Source organism: Sabethes cyaneus, chromosome 3, assembly GCF_943734655.1.
Source record: "Sabethes cyaneus chromosome 3, idSabCyanKW18_F2, whole genome shotgun sequence".
In the NCBI taxonomy this organism is placed as follows: domain Eukaryota; kingdom Metazoa; phylum Arthropoda; class Insecta; order Diptera; family Culicidae; genus Sabethes; species Sabethes cyaneus.
Genome location: NC_071355.1, coordinates 137,170,052 through 137,191,270, shown reverse-complemented (window position 1 = coordinate 137,191,270; position 21,219 = coordinate 137,170,052). Strand labels below are relative to the sequence as shown.

General features: G+C 40.4%; 1 protein-coding gene across 1 annotated transcript; it reads right to left on the bottom strand.

Moving 5' to 3' along the window:
- Positions 1–1,842: 1,842 nt before the first annotated feature.
- On the bottom strand, positions 1,843–20,396 carry LOC128742574 (putative ammonium transporter 2). Its single transcript, XM_053838978.1, has 5 exons — positions 19,940–20,396; positions 4,884–5,279; positions 4,596–4,828; positions 4,286–4,542; positions 1,843–2,351 (listed from the first exon to the last, which is right to left on the bottom strand). The coding sequence occupies exons 1-5, from the start codon at positions 20,371–20,373 to the stop codon at positions 1,926–1,928; spliced, it is 1,746 nt and encodes a 581-aa protein (XP_053694953.1). The 5' UTR covers positions 20,374–20,396; the 3' UTR covers positions 1,843–1,925.
- Positions 20,397–21,219: the final 823 nt, after the last annotated feature.

Here is a 21,219-nt window from a genome sequence, read left to right as displayed (position 1 = left end):
TGCAAGAGTACGTCGAACGTCGATCACCAGTGACCAAAGGAAGGGGGAGAGAACTCCTCCTTGAGGATATCCTTTGATCGCTGAGATCGTGATCGACGTATGTCCCAATGAGGCTATGTGTGTAAAACAGCCATTCGCTGGGAATCGCCCAACGTGCAGCATCTATTACACACAACTTATCTTCAAGGAAGTTCACTACGTGATGAGAGATAAGATCATCGTACGATAGCAACACCGAACGATGCCCGAACTCATTGCGCATACGAACCGAAGAACGAACAGCAAGCCTTCGGGCTGGTGGATATCCTGTATATTTCACACTATGATTACTCTGCTTGACAGCATTGCTTGAATCCAGGTCATTGTCGGCTGGACAGTGCCTTTGTTAAGGAGAACTATATAATTTGAAGCAAAGGACGTGTTGTCGAAAGCGCCTTCAATGCCAAGAAAAGCACAAAGTGCCGTCTCTTGGTATTGGAGCGACTTTTCAATCAGCGTCACTAGATAATGAAGTGCGGTTTCCGTAGTTTCCTAGCACGAAAAAGGTTGATGAGCTCGGACATTATAATCCAGTCCGCTTTTTGTAAGAAGATGGTTAGAATACCATCCGGACCTGGAGATTTCATTGGTTCAAAGAAGCTGACAATTGATTAAAACCTTCGTAAACAGTCAACGCGCAAGTAGAACCGAATCACACATTCGTGACACATTGCGTGATGACTCAACTTGTTGCTGTCTGTCGTAGTCGCTTCCGATGGTCACTGTCGAACCACGGAAATGGCTGTTCATAAGAATCTCCAACGTTACCCTAGTAGTAACAGTGAAACTGCTATCCTCTTTTTTCAATTGCCCTAGGCCATTATTATGGTGCTTGGCTAACGCTTCTATTATTTGACAGAATACTATGACATAAGTTCCGAAAGTTACCCAGATGTTCTCTGGATGAACAGAAGTTGGTTTTCTTGGGGCATAGTACTGTTAACGGTTCCTTTGCGCTTATCGAGCTTTCGAAATTTGGATTTATTTCTTATTTGTTTGGACCTTAAGAAATTGCTTCAAACTATAAATCCAAAATGAAATCTTAATCAACAGTTATCAGTATTTGAATTACAAGACATGCATCCTTTTATTTTGTATTCGTTGCTTCGGACTTATCGAATGAAAATTGATGGTATTCTGCATTCGGCTAGCAAAATCAAATACGCGTCCATTTGATCTCGTGCACGCTTTCATGTTCTCAATATGTAATTACTGAATAATTGTACGATTTGATGTAACCAACAGGTTACAGGTGCGAAAATGGAGGTTTTGTGCCTACGGAAGAAGGAGCGTTGAACGCTGCTCCACTTCCGCGAATTTTTCCCTTCTAGAGAAAAAATAAAATAAAGAAACTTTTTACTGTAGGCATATTGTTAAAATATACATCTTTATATTATTTGTTGCAATGATTTCGTAAACACTATAGTTTGAACGTAATATGAGTATCTTGGATTTTTTTCTCTAATCCTGGAAACATAACCTGGAAAACTCAGGAAATTCTTTTTTTTAAGTGAGTAATCGGCCTGATTTCTTTATTTCTAAATTTTGCATGCTTCTTTGAGAGTGAAAAACAAAAAATTTAAAATAAAAACATTGAAAAAATGTTTAAAAAACTTACAATTGCTTAAACAAATTCATTATTTAACTATTGTAAAATAATCAAGAGGTAAGGTAGGTACAACAATTTTGAAAGTGTATGGAATAGTGAACATATCCGGAACAAAATTATTTTTTAATATTAAAAACTACAAATGTTTACAATCAGCATTTGAAAAATATAACTTCTTTTCAGCCGATGCCGATTTTTTTTGGACACAGAACGTGCAAAAAATATTTCGTCGATTCCCGTAGAACGACCCTCTATATAATCGCTCCAAATTATTTATTCAATCTATCCAAGCAAAGTTCTGCTCGTTTCTATCCGGCTGGATACTGCTTCCTGCCATTCCGGATATGGAAAAAGGTTTATTTGCTGCAGTATTTGTTGCATTATTCGTAGACTTTCCATCAAATCCATAGTTATCAGCATACGTTGCAGTATTGCTTTTATTATTCCGCTTCATACTTCGCAGTTTGAACGAATCTTTGCTCGAAAACTTATTGTCGTCTGCCAACGTTTTATCGCTAGATTTTTTCTGAGGAGACATTTTATCCATGAAAGAGCGCCACTCGTATAACTTCTGACTTGCTGCACGTATCTCATCTAAACACTGATCGTGACCAGGATTGCGGCCAATAGAGGGAGCATTAATAACATCGTCCAGATCAACCTTCAAAGGAGCTAACGCCGAAAGAGCTCTTGATAATCCAATCTGCAATGAAAATATATGATATAGATATTACTATCTTATAATAAGAGCCTCATTAACGTTCTACCGCTCAGTTAGCTTCGAGGTACAATGCTGGCGAATCGCGGCTGGGCGGTGCTGCTAAAGTCAGTAGGATCGTTGCACTAGCCCCGTAGCCCACCGACTTTCGCCAAATGTACGTTGGTAATCTTCCCAAGCAGTGTTTTTTGCCCCTGATTCATGCACCTCTGCTACTCTTCGCATTCAACTTATATTCTCACAAATGTCGTCCGCAAAGGCATGTATGTCCTCTATGAGCATTGTCAATTCCATAAAAACTATCGGTCCAATAGTGGTTTTGTACATTGTCAGGTTCGTACGGCGACTTATGCCTCTTGATCGTAGCGTGTTGTGAAGGGCAAAGTAGGCTCGATGTCCTGCTTGAATACGCCGCTGGATCTCCTTATTTGTGTTGTTGTCCGCGACTACCAGCGATCCCACATACACTAACTCATCTACCACTTTTGGTTCGTGTTCGATGCGCTAATTTTAAGCCCAATCCTCTTAGCTTCGGCTTTCAGTTTATCGCAGATGGCCTCCGTCGTAGAAAGGTTTCTGACTTTAAAATCAAAGTCACCTGTGTAGCCAAGAAGTTTGCTACCTTTACTGAAAATCAAGCCTCTCGTTTCGAGTTAAGCCCAATCCTCTTAGCTTCGGCTTTCAGTTTATCGCAGATGGCCTCCGTCGTAGAAAGGTTTCTGACTTTAAAATCAAAGTCACCTGTGTAGCCAAGAAGTTTGCTACCTTTACTGAAAATCAAGCCTCTCGTTTCGAAATCTGCACGTCCAATCGCCTCAAGTGCGATGTTGAAAATCATGCAGTAATAGTTGTCAGCAGCACCCTCACCGCGTCTCGAAGAAACTCGATCCTGTGGAATCTAACAGCATCTCTCAGCCGAGATTCGAGCATACTGCGTACCTCAATACCAACTGGGAGCCAAAATTTTAACATTTATATTTTATTATTTTAATTTGATTTTTTTGTCAATGAAGAACATTCGATTTTAACCAAAATAGCTTTAAACTGAAAATAATTCCCCATTTCTTAAATAAACTCCTTACGATTAGGGTATGTTAGCTTTTTTTGTAAACCGCCCACTCCGTCCAGGATACATTTCTGGCTACGCCCGTGGTTACGCATACTTTATTTTCGTAAATGTTCAAAATAGAGTAGAGGTAACGCCTGTAGAAAATAAATAAATCACCCTATCCCTCGGAATAAACAAGCATTATATAAGTAATCTTCTATTCCTTTCGTTAAAAAACGCCACCTTGACAAACACGGAAACATTCCAAACTAATACCAAAATGACTGACTATTTGAAATGACTGTTGCAGCGTGCGAAGAATGAGTGTTATATGTTATGTCTTTTTGTCCGTGAATGTTGATAGTAGCATGAACAAAAATGATTCGACAAACAATATAAAAAATATCCATTCAACTTCATCAAAATTATGACCCTAAGATGAAAACAATTACTAAACCCAATGGATCAGTGAACATAGCTAGTTTTGAAGTGACAATAGCATGCTTCTGGCGCTAGTATTTATTATTAAATCGTCCATTAATTCCAGCGCCAAAAGTAACTTGTTTTCACATTTCACTCCAAGCCAACTATCACTAATGATCTATTGAGCGTACAGAATTATCTAATATATGCTTTAATTATTATAAACAGTTCATTGACTTCTACATGTTACAATGGATTCAATAGACGACGATTAAGATCGTTGTAATCCAGGAGAAAATAATAGATGGGAGTAAGTAAAAAAAGGCTGATTCCAATGTGTTGGGTAGAACGAAACCATTCACGTAAAAAAATACCAATCAAAATAGTACAATACAATACTGTTATTACACTGTGTTTTTATTATAATTTGTTAATACGTCTTACATACCTGTGAATGTCTTATCCGATGCTCCATTAGATCAGCACCTAGGAGTTCTTCATTAGGATCCATTCTGATTGGTACCACCTTATTAATAATCCACAAAAGTGCTAAAGTAGTGCAGATTGACCAACAAGCAAGACACAAAGCAGAAAGGGATTGTACACCAAGCAGATACCAGCCACCTCCCTTGAACAATCCCATTCTGCCGTTCGTTGTACTTAAAGGAATTGGATTGTCAGCGAATAATCCTACAGCTAAAACACCTACAAATGAATACTATTATTGACATATCTCATTACAAAAAAGTATAAGTAACCCCATATTCCTGCTACACCATGAACAGCGCTGGCACCCACAGGATCATCTACACCCATTTTGTCAAAGAGAGGCATACACAAACAGCATAGAGCAGATCCTATAGCTCCTATTATAATAGCTTCCCAGGCATAGTACAAAAAGCAACCGGCAGTCACCGACACTAAAGATGCTAAGATGCCGTTAATTAGATCGACAATATCCAAGCGTCCTTCGTTGCGCGCCATCGAGTATCTGCAATATAAAATTTTTTTTATTTAAACCTCAATATTCAAACGTGTTGGCTCACAGTATACTGAAACTGCCTCCTCCAAAAGATCCCATCATTGTCATTACAGCAGCTCGAGCTGCATAAACCCATTTTGCTCCGCTTACACCGTATGTGCTACCAGAATTGAACGCCAGCCATCCCCACCATAAAACAAACAAACCCATGCATGCGTTCACTGGATTACCTAACGGTAAAGGTTCTATACCCTTCGCATAGCGCCCAAGCCGTGGTCCAAGCATCATAGCTGATGCAAAAGCCGATGCGCCTCCTACAAGATGCACTGGTCCGCTTCCTGCGATATCCACAACTCCTAACTTACTTAGGAAACCGTGTTCTCCCCATACCCAACCGGCTGGTATGCAATAAACAATAGTATTAAGAAAGGAGAACAGGCAATAAGCTTTGAAGTTGCACCTGAAAAAAATTATCAGACTATTATTACTGTGTACTAGGTTTTTGTTAGTCAATCATGTTACGAATAAGAGCTAGCTTAGTAATTCTACAGTCAAAAAGATGCAATCAACTACACGGAGAATAGACATGTAGTTTCAACCATATTTATGGTTGTTTTACGCACAAACAAAAATTTCGTTTTGTTTCAAACTGAAATGTATGATTGAAATGAAAATATTTATTGTTACATCAATGTCAACTTCAAATTTGAAAATACTTTACTTTTAATTCAAAACTCAAAATTCAAAATTCCTCGGCAGCTTCCGCTTCTGACGACATGCTCATATTGGGCGATTTCAATCTTCCCAGTATAAATTGGTGTGAACGCGGCAACGGATATCTGTTCGTCGACTCCAGTTCTTCAACACTTCCCCCGATCACCAATGAATTGCTCGACTGCTATAGCACAGCTACTTTGCAACAAATCAATAAAATCCTCAACGAAAACGGACGCTGTTTGGATCTTTGCTTCTCCTCTTTGCTCCTGAATGTGTGTTGGCACCGGCTCCTCTCGTCAAGGACGCCCTCCATCATCCACCATTACTAATTTCGATTCGTCCACATACACTGTCCAGGATGTCTGATATGCCACTGTCCGTGTACTACGATTTTAATCGCGCCGATTTCGACCTTATCCAAAGAACTTTAACGTGTATCGACTGGGATACAGCCCTGGATGCTAATGACGTTAACGCTGCTGCTTTGACTTTTTCGCTTATTCTGAATTATATTATAGACCGCCACGTGCATAAAAAAACGATACGCACCGAATCGTATCTACCTTGGATAAACGCTACGCTGCGTCGCCTCAAATCCGAAAAAAAGCTGCATTAAGGAGGTACTCAAGGTACAAGACCCAATCGCTGCGAAATCACTATTTGGCGCTCAACAGACGTTACAAAAAATTCAGTCGTCACTGCTTCCGTAAATACTTAAACAATGTCCAGCGCAGATTGAAACGTAGCCCTAAGTCATTCTGGAAATATGTGAATGCTCAACGAAAAGACAACGATCTTCCGTCAGCAATGTTCTTTGGAAACGACACTGCTACTGATATGGATATGGTTTGTCAACTATTCTCACGGAAATTCTCCAGTGTCTTTGTTAACGAAAGGCTGTCTGACACAGAAGTATCGACTGCGTTAGAAAGCGTTCCCAGTCTCGGCGACTCTCTCAATAACCTGACTATTGACGATGCTATGATTAGGCTGGCCGCTCTGAAGCTAAAAAGCTCTTCCTCCGGTGGACCGGACGGCATACCTTCAATCTTTTTAAAGAACTGTATGGAAGCCTTGGTAGCCCCAATCCGTCGTTTGTTTAGCTTATCGATTAGCTCAGGAGTATTTCCTTCTGCCTGGAAATCCGCTTATATGTTTCCAGTTCATAAGAAGGGTAATAAAAGAAGCGTGGACAATTACAGAGGAATCTCCGCCTTGTGTGCATTATCAAAACTCTTCGAGCTCGTCGTGATCGCACCAATTTCCTCGTTCGTCCAGCAGTATTTGGCCGATGAACAACACGGATTCATGCCCAAACGCTCAACGACCACCAATCTACTAACAGTCACTTCCCACATAATGGACTGTTTCGACGACCGTTCTCAGACAGACGTCATCTACACGGACCTCTCTGCTGCCTTTGATAAGCTGAATCATCAAATCGCTATCGCTAAACTGGATAAACTCGGCTTTGGAGGGCCGCTGCTCGCACCAATTTCCTCGTTCGTCCAGCAGTATTTGGCCGATGAACAACACGGATTCATGCCCAAACGCTCAACGACCACCAATCTACTAACACTCACTTCCCACATAATGGACTGCTTCGACGACCGTTCTCAGACAGACGTCATCTACACGGACCTCTCTGCTGCCTGTGATAAGCTGAATCATCAAATCGCTATCGCTAAACTGGATAAACTCGGCTTTGGAGGGCCGCTGCTCCAGTGGTTTAAATCGTATCTGTCGAATCGTCTCGTTAATGTATCTATCGACGGGTTCATTTCGAAGGCTTTCACCGCCTTCTCTGGAATTCCGCAAGGTAGCCATCTTGGTCCTTTGGTTTTCCTTAGCTATTTTAACGACGTCAATATAACGCTCAAAGGTCTTCGGCTTGCGTTTGCCGACGACTTAAAATTGTTCGCAAAAGTAAATGACTCGTCGGATACTCTCGCACTCCAGGACCAGCTGTCGATATTTGCCGAATGGTGTAAAAACAATCGTCTAACATTGAACCCCGATAAATGTGAAGTGATTACGTTCTCCAGAAACCTGAATCCTATAATCTTCGAATACCGACTGTCAAGCATGTCTTTACGACGTGTAGATTGTGTCAAAGATCTCGGTGTACTACTCGACTCCAAATTGACCTTCAAACAACACGTTTCCTTCGTTGTCGACAAGGCCTGCAGGAATTTGGGATTCATCATGCGTATCGCCAAAAGCTTTAATGATATATACTGCTTGAAATCACTCTACTGTGCATTAGTTCGTTCTAATCTTGAATACTGCGCACCCGTATGGAGCCCGTATTATCAAAACGGCGTCACCCGAATCGAGACAGTACAGCGGAGGTTCATTCACTTTGCGCTCCGACGGCTACCATGGAACGACCTGATCAGACTACCAAGCTACGAACAGCGTTGCAGACTAATCAACCTGGACTCTCTGCAAAGACGTCGGGACGTAATCAAAGCTGTTTTTATATCAGATGTTTTGACGTCTCGGATCGACTGCACTTGGATACTTGAGAGAATCGACATTTCAGCTCCGCCTCGCTTAACACGGAACAATTCATTTCTACGTATACCACACAGAAGAACCAACTACAGCACCTTTAGCACTATAACTGGCTTACAACGCAATTTTAACCGTTTTGTATCCTGTTTTGATTTTGGCGTTAGCCGCAACGTGTTGAAATCTCGCTTTAGAACATTAGCTAGTAGTTTTTATTAGTTATTAGGATCCAAAAATCTGTTGACTTTTTTAACAAATAAACAAACTGTTATTTACTTGATTCAAACAGAATCTCGTTTGGAAACAACAATATTTTCAGGTTGTTATAAAAATATTTTATTGAGGCTTAAAACAACAATCATTTTGTTTGAAACAAACTGGAGCTTTTTCGCTCCGTGTACTAATCCTGATACAATTAGTAATTAAGGGGGCATTGTACTTTTTACACCATATTTTTTGCCTTATTTCAAATATTTTTTTCTCGATAACGCGAAAAGCGAATCGATTCGGGTTTTTTGCATTCTAAACATTGCATTTTATACTAATATTTACAATTTTGTTTGCATATGTGAACGTCTTTCCCTCTCCCCTACGGCTCCTTGAACATGATCATTCGAAAAAAAACATGATTTGCGGTACCATGGATCGACGCTGGGGGTCTTATCCGAATTGAAAAATTCCGAAACGACATGAAGGTATATTAAATTATCTGGTGTTTGACCCATCCTTTTTTTCAAATTCGAACGCATAACAAAATGGCGGACATTCAAACATAAAAAAAGGGTTTTAGTCGAAAAAATTGACTTTAAACATTTCTAAAAAATACAAAAATTGATATATCGAAAAAAGGATGGGTCAAACACTAGATAATTTTGTTGACTTTGAAACAAAAAAAGAATCGTGAGAATTGCTTGAGCCGTTCTTGAGATATTTATGATACCAACTTTCAAAACCTGGTTTCGAGAAAAACGACGTTGAAGTTTTTATTCGCTGTGTAATCGCTCCAGTCATGCGCGGTACAAATAGCTGTAACTTTGTCAATTTTTGGAATTCATCGAAATGACTTGAAACACATATAAAGTTTATTTGGCATCACTGCATCGCGATGTATCGTGAATAAACGGAAATAAACAAACTGCCGATAGTGGAATACATCCAATGATTTAATTCCGTAAAACCTTACCGGTATTATCCTGAGTGATCTCTGATATCGAGTACGTGTTATCTGGTCCCGTCGCTACATATATCAACCACTTTAAAACTGCATCTTTCGTGGTTTCGTTTCGGTTCTAGTGAAACGATAAGTTGAACGAGAACAATAACCGTGCTTTCTGCTTTATACCGTACACTGCTGCTTGTCTCGCTAACGTAGCGCAATGTCCAATCTACAACGTACTCCACCGGTCAACAACAGTGTAGTCAAAACAAATCACAGCACAAAGCGTGTACGGCAAGATGAGTACGAAAATGAGCCGCTGACTCTTGAAGCTGTATTGCAGGCAATGAATGACCAGTTTGCCAAAACTTTTGAACGAATTGACAACATCAGCGGGAAGATCGATCGCGTGAAGGCTGAGTTAGAGGAAAAACTAAATGTGGTCTCGCACGACATTGGCTCTTTGAAGGCGGAATGTGCTGCAAAATTCAAACAGAATGACGACAAGTTGCTTGCATTGGACGACAAAATATCGGAAATCTCACAAGAAATCGGTGGTTTGGCTAACAGGAACGAGTTGATTTTGAATGGTATTCCGTTTCTAAAAGGTGAGAATTTGGCCAAATATTTCGCGGCGATGTGGGAGCATGTTGGTCTACAGAAAGATGTTTGCCCTCCGGTCGATGTTAGACGACTCAAACCAGGACCACAAAACGAAGGGATTATTCTGGTGCAGTTTGCATTTAAGAGTAACCGTGACGAGTTTTATAGCAGCTATCTTCGGAAACGCGACCTGAAACTGTGTCACCTGGGCATCGATTCTACACGACGTATTTACGTGAACGAAAATTTGGCTGTTGCTGCTCGGAAGATCAAGGCTGCTGCTGTACGATTAAAGAAAGCGGGAAAGCTGTCATCTGTGTACACGAGACTGGGGATCGTTCATGTGAAGCGTTACGCGGATCAGCAAGCTGCAGCTGTATACTCCGAAGAACAACTCCACCAATACTCTGGTTAAGTACAGCGTTTTTTGCCACTATCACAGTTTGTTTTAATGTTTAAAATTTTAAATTGTATGCTTATATGTATTTTAAATTGAAAACTGTACTTATAAACTTATAAATGTGTATGATTGTTATAATATTTTAGAAAATGTATGTAATAGTCACCTACTTGCAGCCCCCTAAAAACTGCTATCCTTTTTATACATAATGCCGTTAATCGACAGACACACCTCGACGAATATACCCGGTGCAGTAGTGAATGCTGTTTTGCCTTATGGAAAGTTAAATATCTGTCATGGCAATGTTCAGAGTTTATGCGCTAGGAAATCAGCTAAACTGGATGAAATTAAGGACTTTCTCCACGATTCCAAGATTACTGTTGCTTGCTTCACCGAAACCTGGCTCTCTAGTAGGAACAGCAGCCGTAGTATAGCCATCCCTGGGTTTTCACCGGTTCGTAATGACAGATGTTATCAACGCGGAGGAGGAATTGTGGTATATTACCGGGATTACTTAAGCTGTAGAAAAATCTTCAACACTGTACTCTCAACGGATTCGGAGGATAAAACTGAGTGTTTAGCGCTCGAACTGCGTATGGGTGGTGAAAAGATGCTTTTAATGGTTGTCTATAGTCCTCCGGAAAGTGATTGTACAAGATACCTCTCCGACAAATTAGAGACTCTTAGTGTACAATATAATAACATTCTGCTCATAGGAGATTTTAACACCGATTTGACTAAGGTGTGTAGGAAACAAGCCCAGTTTAAAAGTATGCTAGAAACTTTTGCTATGCTATCCATCGGGGAAGAGCCCACGTTTTACCACAATAGCGGATGCTCGCAGTTAGACCTGTTCATCACCAGCTGCAGTAACAAAGTGCTACGATTTAATCAAGTTGGCTTTCCTGGACTTTCGCAGCATGATGTTATTTTTGGTTCACTGGATTTTGATGCTAAACCGACCCACCGAGTTGACGTGTATCGCGATTACGTTAATTTTGATGCAAACGCCTTGCTGAATGCTGTTTCGTCTATACCTTGGAATGTTTTCTATAATAACCAGGATCCAAACGAGCTAGTCAGTTTTTTTAATTCAAATGTGAAGCAGATCCACGATGACTGCATTCCGCTTCGCAGGGGATATCAACAGAAGACTTGCAATCCATGGTTTAGCAACGCAGTAAGGAAATCTATGCTAGAACGAGACCTAGCTTACCGAGATTGGCTCAGATCACCCAGAGATTCAAGGGATCAGGCAAGACATCGTTATAAAGTGCTGAGGAACAGAACAAACACGGTGATAGCGAATGCAAAAGCACAGTACATGCAGCAATTCCTTAATAGTCAAATTTCGTCCAAAGTCCTATGGAAGCGGGTGAAAAGCATCGGTGCGGGAAAAGATAAATCGTCTACAGTTTGTGAATTTCATCCAGATGAAGTAAACCAAGTCTTCTTGTCAAGTTACATTCGCAGTGGGACTGATGAGAATATTAGAACAACAAGTAATTCACAGTATTGTTTCTCGTTTCGCCCGGTGCAATATTGGGAAGTTATAAATTCCATATGGGACGTGAAATCTAATGCTGTCGGACTAGATGGGTTGCCGATAAAGTTCTTGAAATTAATTTTACCGTTGCTCGTGCACCAAATCACTCACTTGTTCAACAGCATTATAAGAACATCGTCATATCCGACTTGCTGGAAGCAAGCTAAGGTGCTACCGCTAAGGAAAAAAGCTCATATTAATACGCTTACAAACCTTCGCCCTATCAGCATACTGAGTGCTTTGTCGAAGGCGTTCGAAAAGCTGTTGAAGTACCAGATGTCGGCGTACATTACGGATAACAACTTATTGTCGGAGTTCCAAGCGGGTTTCCGTAAAGGTCAAAGCATACAAACTGCAGCTCTTCGTGTGTACGATGCTCTGGCAAGCACAGTAGACAAAAAAGGATCTGCTGTACTACTTCTACTTGATTTTTCTAAAGCATTCGACACTATTCCTCACCGGTTGTTGTGCTCGAAGCTAGAAACGCAGTTTAATTTTTCAAGCTCTGCAGTGAATTTGTTGGAGTCCTACCTCGATGAACGAACGCAAATTGTTTTCTGTGGAGACTTACAGTCCGAAGTAGGTTACTGCACCTCCGGTGTGCCACAAGGTTCCGTGATTGGCCCACTACTCTTTTGTTGCCACGTGAACGATTTGCCAACAATACCTCGGCACTGTTCCATTCAGCTTTTTGCGGACGATGTACAGTTATATGTTAGCCGCCCAGGTGTTTGTTCACGAGAGCTCGTCGATTTGGTGAATACAGACCTTACCAGAATTGCAGAGTGGTCACTAAGAAATCAGTTGCACATTAACCAAGCTAAAAGTAAAGCTATGTTTATTCGAGGACGACGCAGGAATACTACGCAAATGGATTTGTTGCCACCTGTTATATTGGACGGCCAAGCTATTGACTGGACGGATCAAGCGATGAACCTTGGTTTTTTGTTTCAAGTTGATCTCCAGTGGGATGGCCTTATCAACCAGCAATGCGGAAAAATCTACGCGTGCCTTCGTTCGCTTCATAGTTGTGCACCTGCTGCTCCCATCGACATACGGCTTAGACTGTTCAAGGCCTTGATACTGCCACATTTCCTTTTCGGGGATATATTGCATGTCAATCCAAGTGCTAATTCCATGAGCAGACTACGTGTTGCCCTTAACTCTTGTGTACGCTTCGTGTATGGACTTAGCCGCTATGCTCATGTGAGTCACCTGCAGAGAAATCTAATTGGCTGCCCCCTTGATTCTCTATATGCCTACCGTTCCTGCCTGTTCCTGCGTAAACTGATCACATCGTGCTCGCCGCCAACACTCTTTCAGAAGCTGATACCAACTCAAGGACGTCGCCTCCAAAACCTGATTATTCCGCGCAATAACACGAACAGCTACTCAAATTCACTATTCGTACGAGGTGTTGTAATATGGAATTCTTTACCCACTGTGGTCAAACAATCGTCAACGGAAGCAGATTTTAAGAGGGGCTGCCTAGAGTTTTTTAACCGTCATTAAATTAATTGTTAGTATGTAATGTATTTAGAATTTATAAAATGATACAAATTATGTATATGATAATAACTGTGACATTCGGAGATAGCATACAAAAAGGTTTACCTTACGCTATCGGATAAATAAATAAATAAATAAATAAACATATGGTCAAAATGTCAATCTTTCGAAATAATCAATAAAAAAAATTTTGATTTTTTTAAGTTGAAAAAGTACTATGCCCCCCTAATCAGTAGTTAAAGCCTTGCGACTCGTGTTAAATATGATACACGACGTTAATGCAAACCAGACAAGCGCGCTTCAACGACATATCACAGTTAACACTAGATATACCAGCATTTTAAATATACCTGTATATACCAAAACCAGTCAAAATGACTGGTGGATAAAAAACGGTTGGTGAACGACTGAATAATGTGCAACACAGACCCCATAGTGGTCCTTACCCTCTTATCCAGCAACTTCTATCGCCACCTCCTCGTGGTAGGGTAACTAACCTATTTTGGACCTCATCTGCAGCTGTACATAATTTGGACACTTCTATTTGATTTCGCTGTAAGTGTCCAAATTATGTACAGCTACAGATGGGGTCCCAAATAGGTTGATTACCCTACCAGCCGGTATACGAGCAATCTTAGCGGAGATGTGGTAACCAATTCTGGTGGAAACTAAGGTCGTATACCGACAGGCAAGGAGGCACTGTCTTGTCTCGGCACTATACGATGGCAGCCCCATCATGAGACTCGGCTGCATAACCCTAGTAAAGCAAGCTTTTTATATCTAAACTATTACGAAAAATCAAGAAAATTCAACTCGAAACATTTAGCATGGACAAAGGCGATGAAACAAGGATTTTGAATGGATGTTTGTTACCTGGAACTGTAAATCACTAAATTTCGTGGATGGCGACAGGATGTTGCTCGTTCAGTTAGAACTGTAAAAGTTCGACATTGTGGCACTACAGGAGATCTGTCGCAAAGGCGGGAAGGTGTGGGGGATCCGTGGCGGCAAGGCCCAATTTTGCCAAAACGGTGGAGGAACCAACGAGCTGGGAACGGGCTTCGTAGTGATGGGCAGAATGCAGGATCGCGAGAGGATATGTGTGTTGAGGATAACAGGCCGCTTCTTCAACTACATCATCATAAACATGCACTGGCCACACGAAGGTAGACCCGATGACGAGAAACGTTCTATGTCCAGCTGGAGACAACTGCTCGCCACGGGATATCATCGTCATTGGGAACATGAACGCTCAGATCGACAGGGAAGCAATGTATAGTGATAACGGCCAGCGATGCATCAACTTTGCAGCTTCCCGAGGCCTGGGGATCAGAAACACATTCTTTCCCCGCACAAATCTACAAAACCACCAGGAGATCACCTGACCAACTAACGTTGAACCTAATCGACGATATTCTCATCGAAGGCCGGGTTTTCTCAAACATCACCAACGTACGCTCTCTACAGGGTACGGGTACGGCGCTCAAAATTATCGACGGTATATACCTCACGACAAAGCCACCCTCCTCGGTTAAACATTCGGTAATTAGACAACTCGCAAGGTGTTGAGAACTACGCGCGTACTATGCGCTTTCCTCTGTGTCCAGGTGCTTCGACCCTCGTAGATAAATGGAGCAGGATACGTTCGGCCATCAGTGAGGCCGCAAAACACCAGAAGGAGAGCTAGAACCACTATTTCAGGCTAGTGAGAAGCGCAAGTACTGTGAGAAGGTGAACCGATCTCGTAAAGGATACACACCGAGGCCTGACATGTGTAGGAACGAGCTGGGAAAACTAGCCACAAACGAGCGCGAGGTGGTTGGTGAGTGGAAGCAATTCTTTGATAGGAATATCAATTGCTGATGTAGTAAAAGGAAATGAAGCAAAAGTCAACGTATGAGAGCCTTTGGGTGTTTCGACTTCCGCTCTCAAAGAGATCCGGCGAGAAATCGGTCAGCTGAAGAATAGAACCTCCGAAAAAGACCGACTCTCGACAACACTCTAAAAAATTGGAATGGCACTTCACTGAATAATTCCATGCTTCGGTTCACCGTTCTCCCAAAATGCTACAATTGTTCATAGAATCTCGCACCAGTCATTTGGCTGGTGCTGGTACAGCAAAGATTAGTTAATTGGTGGTTCGCTAATTGGGCGGTTCGTTAATTGGGTGTTCGCTAATTGGGCTATGTGACAAATTGAATGTCAAAATTGTATGGAATTTTCGAGTTTAGAAATTTCTAACAACTGTCAGTTGGCCCAATTAGCCAGCGGGGTGCTATCCCTATCTTAACGAACGGTGTTTGACAGTCGACTTAACGAAGGGCGCTATTGCAGGAAAAGCGCCCGTCTGACAGGTAAATTTGCTGCCAACCTTGTCGAGATGTGCTGAGATGTTGGCAACAAAAACATGACACCCATCGCAAGCCCCTGCAATTAGCGAATCAGCTGGAGTGCAGCCGTGGCCCAATTAACGAATTCAGGCTGTATAAATGGCAAAAACAAAAATTATATTTGTTACTAATATATATAAAGGAACATTAACATTACTTATAGCTACAAAAGTCATAACATCGTCTTAACATAACATAACGTCATATAACATTGAGCACAATGTGGTATATACAGGTGTGGCGTTATTGGTAATGTGGTCTATTCATCCGGACGAAAAGAAAAAGAACGTTTAAAACCATTTCACTGGCATAAAAACACAGCGGAGAACGCACTGATGGCAGCACCAACCAGAGCACAGATAAAGAACATTTAAATAACAATGAGCAACTTTGACAATGAAGTTCCCGATTCACAGACTTGATACAGATTGTTAGCATCATGTTTACCACAATGAGTCCTGTAGAAAAACAGCGACACTGGCATTCTATATATATTGATTATACTTATTTAAACGACTAGTTGAGCCCGAATCTTACGATCCGGAAAATATAAATGTCTGTTCAGAATTCAGAAAACTGTGGATACATTTCGTTGGCCAGTGTTTGCGAAGATGTTCAATCTTTGTATTAGCTCTTTGAGTTCCTATATTGCATAATATAGCTCTGAGATGTGGTACATGAAAGAGTCATAGCCGGAAACTGAAACAAATAGTTTTTATGGTCGTATTGCATTTTATTTAACTGAATAAAAACATTATCTCCACTGTGCTGATTCTATAGCCAGGCAATATTGCTCTTTTGTGTGAGTGGCTCTGAACCAGGGGGGATCTATTGCTGTCAAATTCCTTACATGCGTGCGTTACCGCAGCTGGAGTTTGGTCCATGACGTTTGTACTGTCATGGACCAAACGACTTTACAATTGATTTTGAGCTAGGGGACTCGCAACTCTATTTTTGTCTGCTGCAGCAGTAGAATCAATATATATAGAATGCCAGTGTCGCTGGAGTGCTCGTGGTAAACAGCACACATTTGAAAATTATGTATTTACATTGTATGCGCATATGTGTGAGTGATCGATTCGAAACGGGAATCTGATTGTCAAACTAAAAAGGCAACCCAATAAAAAATCCTTCTGCTTTTCCGTAAATCACGTAGGATAAATCACCCGATTTGGTCGTTTTGGGGTATTTCGTCGGCAGGAAAATTTTCTATTGGCTAATTTGACAATGTTGTTCCCGTATCCAAGACACGAACCAGCAACATGTTTGCCACCAAAATATCCATGAAACACCAGCGACACTGGCATTATATATATATATATATATATATATATATATATATATATATATATATATATATATATATATATATATATATATATATTGATTATACTGCTGCAGCTAACAGAAACTCAAACCCAAACATGCAGCGCAATTGTTGTTTGTATTGTTTTGATCTCGATAATGCGTTTATCTGCTCTTTAGCGTAAATAAAACAAACTAAGAAACTTTTCGGAAGCTACACATACAGACAAGAGCAGCAAATCGGTAAGAAAAAAAGTAGCAAGAGCGGCATTGAAAATTACCCAGGTAACCAATAAGCATTAGTATAAGCAGTAAATCAACCATTTATTAGCATTCCTGGAGTTTTATATTGCAGGTTGCTGGTTATCAGCCTTTTGACTGCATAACTGTTGTAAATTGGCATCCACAATTCTATTTAAATTCTTCTTGTCGGTAACTAGCTGCAAATAAGCATTGTCAGCACTATAAGAGGGCTAGCAGTAAAGAAGCAGCATATTTTGCCAAAACAGCATTTAAGTAGCATTTAAGGCAGCTTAAATGCTTATTGGCTTGCATTTAAATTGCATTGGAAATGCTTATTACACAATGATAAGTTTGTATACTCGACTAAATTTGTTGCGTATCCAGTTTTTTACGAGCCATAATGGCGGACGTGTTCGTAATATTTGAACGGCATCTTTGACATTTCTCTAATACATCGCACGTTTTCTTTCCGTACATTCCTTTATTTTTACCGTGAACGCACGGAAAGAAAACGTGCGATGTATTAGGGAAATGTCAAAAATGCTGTTCAATTGTTACGAACACGTCCGCCATTTATGGTTCGTAAAAAGCTGGATATAAGAGTTGCTAGTGTGTGACTGTATTGGTGGTTTGTGTGCATCGGGAAACGATTTCGCTATGGAAAAAAAATTTCGCGATGAGTACAAATCGCGTATACGTATACGCGGCGAAGTGTGCGTAAGATAAATGTCAGCAATCTCAATATCATATTGTGTGAGATGTACACTGAGCTGCGACAGAAGAACCAACTCAGCGACAGATTGATTGTTTTCGTTTTCTTCTTCTTATATTTGATGCAGAAAACTCAAATAGCACCATTTAAATCAAGTTAGCAAGCTCGAGTTTGCGCGGGGTCTGAAATTTCGTCGCAAATAAATGCTTCCCCTGTTTTATTCAATCAAGTTAGCCCGGTTCACAGTGACAGTTCTTACCCGGTTTCACCCGACAGTTCGATGCACAAAAACAAGCCCAGCTGGCTCCTCTCTGTCAGGATGTAAATAGTGAAAGACGTTCGTTTTTTTCTGTTATAGGCAACGGAAGATAGGAAAAATTAAGACTTTTGATACTCGTATTTTTACGATAAATGAAAGAGGGGAAACAACGCGCTGCATTCGTTATACTGCATCAAATACAAGCGGTGTTCCGTGTAAACTTTCCTTCAAAACTTGTAGTCAACCTTTATTACCAACACTATCGGAAGCGGCTTCAGCTGACAACTGTCGTGACAGGGATCTGCATCCTATAAATAACTCTCCCTTAGATATAATTTTAGAGCAATGCACAGCGGTCCAAGACCAAAACAAACACTGGTTCACGACGACCCCGTTAAACCCTCGGGCCGCAGGCCCTGAGCATTAAGGAGGATCCCTTCTCTGTGAAGCCAATATGGTCTCGTCCGTGGCCCACCGATCTCGCCAAAGAAGGAAGACGCCGAATCCGTTTCCCGCCAAGCCACTCACTCCGCTCCGCCATTGCGTTTTCCTGGGAGGCCAGCAAACAGCAGCAGTTCAACCAGCAATCAGCGAATTGCATTAGCAGCAAATTACCGTGTGCCACGCAATGACCCGCAAGCAGATCTAGCAGCGAACCCCCACGAAGATCCAGTTGGGTCTCCGGTACATACCGCAAGTGAAAACCCTCCCCAGTTGGCAAATATACACTACACACCCACACATACCCGATTTTTCAATAAAACCAACGCCGAACAACCTAGGAATCCAATAGTGGTTGCACATTTTGTCCGCGTAGCCCCTCCGATTACCCAGTGCAAGCCGACCCGGTGATCTAAGATCCACGGTCTCTTGCTCTGTGAGCTTCTCGGGAGTTCTGTCGACCGAATAGTAATAATACATACATACACACTTACATTGAATACGCGTTTGACAAGTTTATTATACGGTGCTTAAGTGTTTAAGCTAACTTAAACACTTTTAACTGTTGAATGAATCATCCGATTTTCGGTTACGTTGGAAAGATCTCAGAAACTAAATAAAAAAGTTGATTAGATTCACTTGGTGGTGAAAGGAACCATAACAATGGTTCTCTAATTTATTACTTGAAATAGAAATCGACACGTCATCGGAACATAATACATACAAGTATTAGCTAACGTTATGCTAGTTGGGTCCTATAACTATTACTGACAGATAATAAATATAAGAAATAATAATACCTATCATTTGGTGTCAAAATCATGAAATTCAGTTCAGTCGTTCAAAAGTTATAATTAAAAAAAATTGGCAAAACGACGAACAAATCAGAAGCGGGCACCCCAAACACCAAATGAGAAAAATTGGGGGCTAAAATTTTCTGAAAATGTATAGATTTACAAAATTTAAACAAATTCAAAGCACTTTTAAATTTTGATAGATACTTTTTGCTTGAAATTGATAATTTACTTGCACTAGTTGTTACTAACAACGAAGTAAGTTATTATTGATTTAAGTAAGTATAAGTAAAAGTAAGCTGTTAGAGGAAATATTAATCCTTGACACTATGTATATATAGTTTGTTAAAGGTCTAGTTTATTGGTTTTTGATAATATTGAACAACGCATAATTTTCTGTAATAGAATTCTATTTGATTTAATATCACTAAAATTGTCTTGAATGAATTTTATCAATTCTTTTGAAATATTTTTTGATAGTCTCTCTGATTAGAGTAGATACTGAATTTATCTAATAACACAAGATTCTACCTTTCAGCAACCGCCCCACCAACAATCGTTGTCGCCGAAGCAGAGAAAGTCATCTGGAAAAGGTAAACAACCAAAATGTTTCCCATCAAAGGATCGATCACCGCTGGATCAATGAGAAAATCTCCCAAGCCGATAAATGGATTGTTGTGGTTACTTCTTCCCATCATAAAAGCATATCCAAAAAGCCAGAAAGATATTCCTCCAAGCACAATGTCTACCACGTTTCTCAACATCATGTCTACTTCATTTTTTTCTGAAACACATCCTGATTCAAGCAGAGCAAATCCAGTTTGCAAAGTAACTAGCAAGAAAGCACAAATCATAATAAATGCACCATCATTTTCGCCGAAGTCGTAGAGCAGAAGCAACGGGCTAATATCGTTAACGGTTTCATTGTTAAATACATTGGCGGTAGCTGTTACTGTTTGATTCATTATGTGACACCACAAAACTGATTCTTAAACTTGAATAAGCTATATTTGTATATATTAACATTATCCAGCACATCTAAACTCCACTACTGTCTTAATCGCACTGAAAATAGTAACTGATTCATCCATGCAAGACACCTGTTGGCATTCCCAGTCTAACCAGTACTCTAATAACTTTGTTGACAAAAATACCCATAAATACACGCCGCTCATTAATAATTATAATTGGCAACAAAATCGCTCTGTTCGTAAGCGTAGAAAAGCAAATGAACCCTTCCGTGCAATAAATTTACTGTACTGAACACTGGAGAAGACGTTCTATGGTGGCGGTGACATGACAAGGGAAAATAATACTAGATTTCCTCCAACTGAAGATTGAATGCGTGATCGTGAACGGCACGAGATTGTTCATGACACGAAATAAACCTAATAATTTATTATTTACTTTGAAAGTCAAATTTAGCACTCTCAAAGTTAAAATTAGAAACTAAAAAAGCATTCCAACATCAATTTAGATAAAATTGGAGTGAAAACTGCGTGTATAACGCAAGTATCTCTTTAAAGTCCTTGTAAGTATATGTACCTATGTAGGGGAAGGGCAGTAAAGACGGACACTGCGGGAAAGACGGACACTTATCATATTTCATAAACAATAATTTTTTGAAGCAAACCAATGATGGGAAATGTTTCTATAGACTGAATAAACACTTTTGAATTACACTGCCGATTTCTAGCAGCGCAGCTGTCAAATTTATAAGCAAAACAAAGAAAAAATGCCTAAACACGCTAACCGATGTAATTTTGTGTGTGAAGAAAATAGCTGGTAAATCGTTAAAAAGCAATACTTTC

What these genes read in the sequence shown, in the direction of transcription:
- LOC128742574 (XM_053838978.1), bottom strand. Translation starts at nt 20,373, where the DNA reads ATGAATCAAACAGTAACAGCTACCGCCAATGTATTTAACAATGAAACC. An exon ending in GGTGGGGCGGTTGCTGAAAG is followed by an intron (nt 5,280 to 19,939) that starts GTAGAATCTTGT and finishes AATTTTTTTCAG; the next exon opens with GTGCAACTTCAAAGCTTATT. An exon ending in GGAGGCAGTTTCAGTATACT is followed by an intron (nt 4,829 to 4,883) that starts GTGAGCCAACAC and finishes TTTATATTGCAG; the next exon opens with ATACTCGATGGCGCGCAACG.